This window comes from Anopheles gambiae, chromosome 2 (assembly GCF_943734735.2).
Source record: "Anopheles gambiae chromosome 2, idAnoGambNW_F1_1, whole genome shotgun sequence".
NCBI classification, from domain to species: domain Eukaryota; kingdom Metazoa; phylum Arthropoda; class Insecta; order Diptera; family Culicidae; genus Anopheles; species Anopheles gambiae.
Genome location: NC_064601.1, coordinates 31,392,039 through 31,402,684, shown reverse-complemented (window position 1 = coordinate 31,402,684; position 10,646 = coordinate 31,392,039). Strand labels below are relative to the sequence as shown.

General features: G+C 41.8%; 2 protein-coding genes across 2 annotated transcripts; one reads left to right on the top strand and one right to left on the bottom strand.

Moving 5' to 3' along the window:
- Positions 1 to 671: 671 nt before the first annotated feature.
- LOC1272907 (putative odorant receptor 19b) lies at positions 672 to 4,835 on the top strand. The gene is made up of 3 exons (XM_061648150.1): positions 672 to 1,188; positions 1,278 to 2,040; positions 2,106 to 4,835. The coding sequence occupies exons 1-3, from the start codon at positions 890 to 892 to the stop codon at positions 2,145 to 2,147; spliced, it is 1,104 nt and encodes a 367-aa protein (XP_061504134.1). The 5' UTR covers positions 672 to 889; the 3' UTR covers positions 2,148 to 4,835.
- A 500-nt stretch (positions 4,836 to 5,335) lies between these two features.
- On the bottom strand, positions 5,336 to 6,585 carry LOC1272899 (odorant receptor 22c). Its single transcript, XM_311816.2, has 2 exons — positions 5,444 to 6,585; positions 5,336 to 5,377 (listed from the first exon to the last, which is right to left on the bottom strand). The coding sequence occupies exons 1-2, from the start codon at positions 6,551 to 6,553 to the stop codon at positions 5,336 to 5,338; spliced, it is 1,152 nt and encodes a 383-aa protein (XP_311816.2). The 5' UTR covers positions 6,554 to 6,585.
- Between the last annotated feature and the right edge of the window lie 4,061 nt (positions 6,586 to 10,646).

Below are 10,646 nucleotides of genomic sequence, written 5' to 3'. Positions count from 1 at the left end.
TAGTGAAGCAATTTCCATGTGAATTTCTTAATACACGAATAGCTCTAGTAGGATTTTACTCTCTTCGCCTCCATATTAGTGTTACTCTAATGATTTGAATGTTTTGCCTATTTTGAAGACATCGACCAATATAAAACTATCACCACATGTGTGATTTTAATACCTACGTTAGCACAATGTATGTTTTTTTTTCAATTTTGGAAATGATTCTAGTAAAACATTGCTGTTGTATAAATGCAATCAGCTGTTGCTAAATGCCATTATTTTGTACAAAAGACGTACGACAAGTCCGTTATGGGTTCGAGCCGCCCAAGTGGGTTGAGCTCTCTAAATACAGAACTGGCTGTCCTAAGTTTCCAAAAGTTGTGTTCTTATTCATCCGTACATTTAACAGGTGCTTGTAGAAATAGGTATACAATGTAATACAATGTATTAATGTGTAAAACTAAAAGCATGAAGAAGTATATATATATATATATATATATATATATATATATATATATATATATATACATATATATATATATATATATATATATATATATATATATATATATATATATATATATATATATATATATATATATATATATATATATATATATATATATATATATATATATATATATATATATATATCACTTCTGACTGAATATTACATAGTTACAGCTAGCGTAGAAGCAAACCATACTGTTTAGCATGTAATCAGATTGTAGCTTGCTCTTGATTATACACCACACTAATTGCATATTGTGCTCTTCGAATCGATTGTACCACTTACCACAAACCATATATAAACTGCACGAAAAATCCTCCCAGAGCTATTCAAGTTCTAGTGTTGCTCTATCCCTAGTGCAACCTCATCTTAAAGCTAAATTTGTCCTCAGCAATGGAACAAGAAATAAACCAAATAATCTCCTTTCTGCGACGCCCTTTGAAATGGCTCGGTTTTGATGTGATCGATCCAAACTGGAAGGTGACGCCGTTGACAATGTTCACGATTGTCATGTTTGCCTTGCAACACTACACCAGCTACTTGTATTTATCTACCCATCTGGATATGTTCGATATGTTCACCGAATGCTTTTCCACATCGGCCGTCGCGCTGGAGATAGCGATCCGGATGGGCTTGCTGGTACACCAACGCGAGCTGCGGAACGAAACGATCGAAATCATACGCCAACAACAGTAAGTGTTCAGGAAATAATCAGTGGTGAAGTGATGGGAATACTTTACTTTGCTTTTCTCATTTTTATTTTCCATTGGTTTTATGTTAGCAAAATGTTTGGAAACAGTGCTGCGATCAGGAAGGTTACGGCTCGGTTCCACAAGCTGATTTCCGTGACACTGCACGCACTTGCCGCATGCTACATGTCGACGATGATGTTCGAGCTGATCCCGATCGTGTCTCCCAATCCGAGAAAGAGCAATCTTCCACTTCCGATGTACCTGCCGTACATGCCGCATGATGTGACGCCCTACTGGCACCTGAACTATACCTTCATCACGGTCATGAACTTAATGTGTATACTGTTTCTGGTCGGCATTGACGGGCTACTGGTGCTGTCTATTCTGGCTGCCGTGCACCAAATCAAGCTGCTAAAGATAACCATCCAGGAGCTGGACATCGGTGCGGAGCAGGCGGAGCTTCACCGCGAGTTAGTACGCATTATTCAGATACATCAACGCATCCAGCAGTTCATCCACCAGCTAGAACAAACGTACTACATCGACCTGTTGGTGGACTTTGGTCTTGTTTGTCTGATCCTGTGCATGGGACTGAACGTGATCGCCGACGAAGTAATCAATGCGATTTGGTTCTTTCTGATTGCGGTCGTGTTTCAGCTATCTTTGCTATGCTTCAGTGGCAATCTACTGCTGATCGAGAGCGACTCACTGTCGAGCTGTGTGTACTCGATCGATTGGCACGCGATGCCGGTGCCGGAGCAGAAGCTGCTCATGGTTATGATCGCGCACGCACAAAAGCCTCAGGTGCTGAGAGGCATCTTTATGCCACTGATCATGTCTAGCTTCCTGTCGGTAAGATCTTAAATCACTATGAATATATGTTTCTTCCAATGTTCATTACTCTTCCTTACGTTTAGGTAATTAAAGCCAGCTACTCCTATTTCACATTGTTGCATTAAAGGAGATCGCAGTGGTGCAAGGCGTCAGCAAAGTTCGGCAGGCTAGTTCATTATACCAGCGAGAACATTTTAAGATTTAAACCCGAACGAATTTGACGAACAAAAAAATAGGCTTCTTTAGCTTTGAGCCCCCAAATGGACCGTGCCCTCATACGTAGGACTGACTATCCTACTAAGGGCAATTAATAGTGGCTAAAAGCCAAGCCCGCTAATGGTACAGGCAGGTCTTGACCTAACAACGGTTGTTGTACCAAAGAAGAAGAAGACACGTTTTACCACAACAAATGTTTATTCCGAATTAATCATTTATACAACGTATAATAACTCAAAATACACTTAAATTTTGTTTGCACAGTAATTTGCTTTTGAAAACAGAGAAGATTGGCTAGAACAGCGGTTGGCAAACTTTTGAGGCAAAGGGCCAACTTTTGTAGTCCATTCCATAAAAAAGGCTTTTTGTTTATGTAAATATTACGGCGATATTAATCACGATCTCGAACATACTGAACGATCCGTTAGTCCAAAGTACTTTAATTAAAGTTAAACGAGTACGATGGTGTAAAATGTTATGCTAAACATTTTTATACGAATAGTTTCTTCCCATCTTTCAAAATCAGTCAAAACCTTTCGCGGGCTGGATTGAATGTTGGGGCGGGCTGCATTTGGCCCGCGGGCCGTACTTTACCGACCGCTGGGCTAGAACATTGACTTATGGAGATATTACCCTGTATAGAATTGGTATTTAGTATGCAGACAATTTACATTATAGTTAAGCAACGTAAACAATGCAGCTCAACACATAGGCCACTCACAAAAACTTTCGACATACGAAAAATGTATAAGCGTAGCACATTTGGTTGAATAGTAAGCGATAAATAGTGTAATCTGAGATACTTGTCCTTCGAGGACATTAACAATATTATTACGGATAAGGGGAGAATCTAAAAGAGCGGGTATATACCGGGACTGTTTTGGGAATCTGATAGATACATCTGAATATCATTGACATTCAATTTATATTGCCTAAACCATTTTAAAGACCCGGGCCTGAGTGTAAAGTCCAAAAACTGTCCAGGCAGAATATTGCTAAGAGTTGCTAATAAAAACATGGCATGCTCTAAAACCAAAGTGTTTGAATAATTTTAAACAGATATTATGAAAACAGTAGAAAAAGCAATAAGTAAAAGCAGAAAACAAACATGTGAACCAAAACCTACCGAAGAGAAACGTACATGTTTATACAGAGATGAAGTTTTTAATTGGACTATAATTTATTGCTGATTCTGAAGGGCAGCTTTGATCATAGTATTACGAAAAAAAGCAATCGCTTAGTTACTTAAATAAAGTAACAAGCTTAAACTAATATTTTAAATATATCTGATAAACATGAAAAATAGAAACATCCTCATAAATAGTCGTCGAATTTTGCTTGAAATGTAAAAAAAAATCTCAGTGAAGAGGTAATTATTCTACCGCAAACAGAAAAAAAAAGTTTTTATGTTTGACGTAATTTGCATTCAAATAGAGCTCCGCGATTTGTTCGAAAATTCACGCTACTTACCATATGGGTTTTCTCTTTCAGAATTACAGTTTCATCTTTCTACATCATCGCAAGCAAGCTGTATCTGTTACGTTCGCGATTATTATTTCCGCATCGAACGTGTCAAACTGTATATTCGCAAGGTACGCGATCACCTTAAACTAGAAACCGGGTACGTTGCATGTAAAAGCGTAATAAATATGCGACACAAATACTAACATGCGACACTCACGCGTACATACACTTATGTACTATTTATCCTCGGAAAGGATAAACTAACACCCTAAAATTGTATGGGCTTCCGGGGGTATAAAAGAAACCGAACATTGAATAATGAAACCATTCGGATTTTGCAACTCTAAGAAATCTCGTCTTTTTTAATTTTGCATATTCGGATCACGAAAGAAATCTCTCTTTTTTTTCTTCTGCGGCACAAAATACACGAGCATCGCAATCGGCAAACCAAACAATCCTCTCAGCGCACTTTCCAGGCACCACACACACACACCGCAAGGTCACTAATAATCACGCGTGTGCGTACGCATTCTGCTCAATTGAATCCTGCACTGATCTCTAACGACACGCACACTCACACGCATACTTATCAAACGAGCACGGCACTTGAACACAAAAACACGGACACCTGTTCTCCTTTGATTAAAAGCGACTGCTCTTACCTGAATATTATTCCTCCAGCAATGAATGAATGTGCTCATGTTCTCACCTGTGACACCTTTGGGTGATGTGGTTTCAACTAAATGATCACGAATTCGTAACGAATCACAATATCATCATGATCTCAGCAACCTGGCTCAAGAATGGCATTGCCTCGTCCGCACTTTTTGATGGCCGATACTGTTATGTGTTTGGTATTCACTTATTTATTTAACATTTATTGAAACAAGAGATACATCATAAATAAGATACACAAGCGATAAACACATAAAAGAGATACGTACGGGCCGCGCACCAGCCGCACCGAGCGCTCCTGCTCGATCGGCTCGTTAACACACTCTGATCGTGCGGCACTCGACACACACTAAGCTTCGCACGTCTAGTGTTTGCGAGGGTGTGCGTGATACATGAATGAATTGATTCTCAATGTGCAAAGCTTTAAATTAGTTCTATTGCTTTTGAATGTTTAAACGTGCGTGTCTGTATTCAAATATATAGCTATTAAGGTTATCTTAAGTTTTATCTTTAAGAATTGCAAAAGCGCCTGCGCTTGGTACGTAATTATTAAAAAATCGCAATCTTCAATAAAAAAATAGCAAAAAGCTCCTTCCAGCTGATCTGCTTATTTAGTCTGGTCACTTTTCTTGAAAAGTTTGTCAATTTCTTAAACAGAGTATGTATACACACTGAAACCAGGATGTTGAGTGAGCAGGTAAGAATCGTTATTTATTCAATTACTCGTGAAAATGCAATTATAATAAGCAGCACTATTGTTTCTATCAGTTTAAAAGCAGTGTCAGCGTTGTCCTATCGAATAAACGTTGTTGTAAACAAACTATCACATCATCGAAAGGCCGTGATGTAGTATTTAAATCTACTGTTTGCCTTGTTCCTACTTGTGTGTGTATATTTTATGTTGGTTGTACTGTTTGTTGATTGTTACTGTGTTAGTAAAGTTTCCTTCATTTGTAATTCAATAAAGTATGGTAAAGTAAGAATAGGCCGCTCGGATGATCTGCAACGAAAGAAGCTCGGTTTACATGTCAAATCACCCACTTCACGGGCTGCTCTGACCACTCACCGTCACGAACGATGTCATCGTAACCGGTATAAACACCGCACCCATGACGATTTCCGGCTGTGCATTGGCCAGCAGAAACAGGAGCCTCTTCTGCTGCGAAACCGTGCACCGGTACCAGCGAATACCGTACACACTGTCCTTCAGCCGATCGCTAACGATGTACAGCACGTTACCCAGCATGCAGATCACAAATAGCTGGCCCGTCGAGGCGAGCCCAAAGGGTATCAGCGTACTGCGCGGGTCCCGGGCGACCACATTCATGCACATGCAGATCACGAAACACAGCACGCTGAACATGGAGAAAAAGTGCATCTGGTACGTTTCGTAGATGACGCGCGCGAAGCGCTTCGTGTCGATGTGCAGCTCGATGATGCGGTTCAGCTCGGCGTCGAGATGGGCCGTTTGCTGCCATTGCACGGTCCCGAGCTTCGCATCCAGCTCCTCCAGCAGTAGCTGCAGGGCAGCGATACGCGTACAGATGTTCAGCAGTGCCACGATCAGCACACCATCCATCGGCAGCAAGATAAAGACACCGATCGTGTTGAGCAGCAAGTGATGCGCGTAGTTGATGCAGTAGTAGACCATATTTCGATCCGGTGGTAAAAAGGGCAATTGCAACGCCAACGGCAGGTTGCACTTGTGCGGATCGGGCATGATCAGCGGACCCAGCTGAAAGAAGTAAGACGTCCCGTACATCAGATGTATGACGCGGTACGCCAACAGCATACGCTTCGTGCCAGCCCGGAACAACTTCTCCATGCGGGGATTTCGATCAGCACCGTACACGGTCCGCTGGTCGCGCACTTCCTGCACAATCTGCCGGCAGCGGTCTTGCTGGAACAGGTAGAAGTACATGCGGAAGAACATCTGCCAGCCGCAACCGGCGACAGACAGGACCTCTAGCAGGGTTTCGAACCGTGTCCGGTACACCTTGATCCCCTGCCAGATATACACCGGTACGAGGGCGGTAAGGAACAGTACGATACCGAAGCGCAGGGTCGGGCGCCAGGCCGGGTCTATGATGTTAAGCTTCAGCACCGCCATGTGGCTGGAGATGCGTATCACCAGCCGTTCCAAGTTGGCTGCACTGTTGCTCGTTGCACGTGGCATGATGGTTCACGACTGACCGCAGGATTGAAGCATCCGAAAGATATGCAACTGGTGGCATCCTGCTGCCAGAGGCTTTTTATACCCACTCGAGTGGCCTCGAAAAGATTCTTCGCTCGGAATTTCAGCACACATGCATGGCACCGGCTGTGGGAACGGTTCCCACGTAGGAGCAGCTGTTTTTGCAAGTACCAGTTGGCTTGCGTTTGCTTGCGCCCCCTTTGCTTTTCCGCAATAAATCACCGCAATCACGTGCCACAAGGACGAGTTAGATACGACGTCGCGCTCAAAAGAATGAATACGCGCGAAAAAGGAGTTCTAGCGCTGTGTGCTGGCTCTCCAGGGCACACGAACGACACATTAGATATGCCATTTATATGCCACTTTTAAAAACCGGTGCCTTTCCACGCAGCTCTACGCCACCAGTAAAACTTTTCCCACCCTCCTCACGCTACCGTCACGCATCGCTGCCTTTGGGAAGGCGTTGGAAGGCTGAGATTGGCCGAAAGAAAGGTCGTAATTAACAATCGTGTTATCGCGATACAGCATCCTTCAACCGTTCAACCGTGGCGAAAGGAAAAGGGTTAGGGGCGTTTGGGCCGGTGTACGCTCGGTTCGTTCTGTTCGGCGGTGGCGGAAGAAAGAATTTCACATATGAATAAATAATCATGACTCATGACAATGCGGCGGGGCGCGTGAGGATGTTTGGGCAAGGTTGTAGCGTGTCTAGTGGCATTGCGTATTGCCCCCGAGGGAATCAATCGCAATTTTCGAAAGGAAGCGAATTATGTGTTGTATCTTAAAGTTAATATTAGTCAAGTACTGCTGTTTTGTTTTATATAAAGTATATTTTATTCTGAGGATGTTATCAATCTTATCTTGTTGGTTTTTTTTGCAGCATTATGTTTGATTCTTTCCTTTTTTAGTTTTATATTTTTTTTTCTGTTTTACTGCCTCAATTTGCCCTTTTCTTATTTTGTTATTGTTTTATATTTCCTTCTATTTAAAGAAACAAGTATATTCTTTACCTCCATGCTTTTTGGTTTGCGTCCTCTTGCAATTAACTGCTTAAATTTTTTGTTCACTTCATTTTATCCATCTCGTTAAAGATTTCTAGCCCGAGTTTTCTTTCTTCTTGCACACTCACTCATTATCACACCTCATCCCACATGTCGTGCGCGTCTAGCGAGTGGCATGCAAAGTTTTCTAATTTCATTTCACCCCTTACATGTATGTGTGTACGTTTAAAAGATTCAAAAGAACTGAACGCTTTATACAAAGGGACGTACATTGAGACGTACATCGGAGGACTTGTTTCTTACTTTATTTATGAGCATTACTCGGGAAAGAACGCACCGACTCGTGAAGCGCGACTGTGGATGGAGGTTAGAAAATAGTGGAAATTCTTGTCTAGATTTTTTGTACCCAGCAAACGCGAGACGGGAAGGCTCGGTAATGAATGACTGGATAGATATGTGCGAGCGTTGGGTTGGGTTGATTGTCACACATGAGCACCGTTTCAGGAAGTGAAAATCGTACAACGGAAAAGTGTACTGTCATTAAGTGGATTGATTGATTGATTGAATCTTTAGGCAACTACTTGTGCCAAGATGAAACATTTCCAGCATCTTTGAGTCTCCTTTTAGTGTGCATTTTGAACTCTTGTTTACCACGTTTACAATTTTAACTGAAGGCTCAATTGATTCGTTCTAACAAAAACCCCCAATAACCACCGAATTCAAGATTGACACATTGATGTTTTCAGTGGCCGGAGGTAATTTGGAAAAAGCCTATACCATACGATAAAAGCCATAACTAGCCTGACAGATGACTCAACCCAACTTTACCATTTCAAATTCAAATCCCAAATCCTTCAAAGCACGTACGTAAGGCTAGATGAATAAATAACAAACATTTCCGGTGCACAGTGCACCACCCCGAAAATATGGAATATTATGAAAAGCAAAATGGCAAAATAAAAATAACGAAAGTCCGCAAGCCTCATCTCCTGACTCTCTATCCTTGCCCAGTAAGCCCGGGGAATTCAATTATGGATTTTTGGCAGGACAAATCTATTAAATTTTACGATAATAATGCACATCCTTTCCCACCCGTGCGTCTTTCTCCGTGGTGAACCAATTACCTCCATTTCATTCGATTTTTTATATCATTTATTGTTTACTCAACAGCACAATTACCAATGGCTGGCCACGGTTGTTAACAAAAGAACGCCACCACCGCCGTGGAGCGTTAATGTTGATTCTGTGCGCCCAAAATTGAGTCGTCTTTCATCACCGCGCATCAAAAGGGATTTACCTACCGATTCCACAAGTGGAGGAAGGGGAGATTGCTAGATTGCGCTTATGCTAAGTGCGGCATGATTTCAATGGTTCCGAGCAAACGATTATCTGGAAGGTAATATTTCAAAAATATCAAAAATGTGATCGCAGTATAAATATCGTCATATTCAGAGCAGGCCTGCTCGCTTTCTTTGTTACGCCAGTGCAAATCAAGCGGGAAGGCACTGGAAATTTCTGGAAGGGAAATTTCTGTACCTTTCGAGTCTGCAGACGTGGCAAGCTGTATCGGGTGGGATGTTTCCTTTAGATGTTTTTGTTCCATTTCACCACTAACACAATCCGGTAACATCTTAACGACACATACGGGTTGTATAAACATCTTTACTGATGAGATGAATCGCTGAAGCGTGAGACGCATGCATCACGCCGATGGGTCGGATTGGGAAACTATCCTAGTTTACCAATTTAAATGCTAATAATCATCTTAAGCGACTAGCTTGAAGCTCTTTTGCTTTCGACCAGTTGTTTAGTTGGCGCTAGCTAACGCAGAGGAATTTCAGTTCCACACGGTGGTATTCTTCACATCGAAGCATTAACGTAACGCCGTCCGTGCTTGTAATCGAACGCATCATACACGGGGCATTCGTACGTGGGTAACGGCCAACGGTGAGTGGTAGTATGTGCTGAGGGACTGAAACGTGTAACGTTTATTTTAATGACAAGTCATTAGCAAATTTGTTCCGCATTGGGCAGGACACCGCAATCGCACAGCCAGGCGTCGGGCTTAGCCCAGTGTCAACTGAAAATTAAATGTAAATAAATTTTCCTTACCACCGTATATCTCACATTCTCGCTCCTCCACCAATCGACGCTTGGATACGTTAGTCTCGAGCGCTAAATTTAATCGAATCGGCCAAGAATGGCGTTGCTTGTGCGCTTCTTAGGCGTCCTGCAACGCATGCTATTTATTTTCAATTACCCATTATCCCACACTATCACAATGAAATGAAGATTCGATCATCAGTTCCTATCTATTTTTTCATTCTTCCATAGCAATTTGAATACCTTATGTTTCCAAGTCAAAAATCGACAAACCATTTTTTAATGTTTAGTGTCAAGACTGAAATGAATAACTGAAACTTAAGCCTCGGTGAATACGTAACATGCGTTACCCCGGGAAATTAATGGACGGATGGATCCAAAAATTTTGCGACAAAGAATGACGCTACCAACGTTTATCGCGACAAATATTCGAATAACAATTGCGATTGTCGCAAAAACTTTTGCGACTTTTGCGATTGTCGCAAAAACTTCTGCGACTTTTGCGACTTTTGCGATTGTCGCAAAAACTTTTGCGACTTTTGCGACTTTTGCGATTGTCGCAAAAACTTTTGCGACTTTTGCGATTGTCGCAAAAACTTTTGCGACTTTTGCGATTGTCGCAAAAACTTTTGCGACTTTTGTGATTGTCGCAAAAACTTTTGCGACTTTTGCGATTGTCGCAAAAACTTCTGCGACTTTTGCGATTGTCGCAAAAACTTTTGCGACTTTTGCGATTGTCGCAAAAACTTTTGCGATTGTCACAAAAACTTTTGCGACTTTTGCGATTGTCGCAAAAACTTTTGCGACTTTTGCGATTGTCGCAAAAACTTTTGCGACTTTTGCGACTTTTGCGATTGTCGCAAAAACTTCTGCGACTTTTGCGATTGTCGCAAAAACTTTTGCGACTTTTGCGATTGTCGCAAAAACTTCTGCGACTTTTGCGACTTTTGCGATTGTCGCAAAAACTTTTGCGA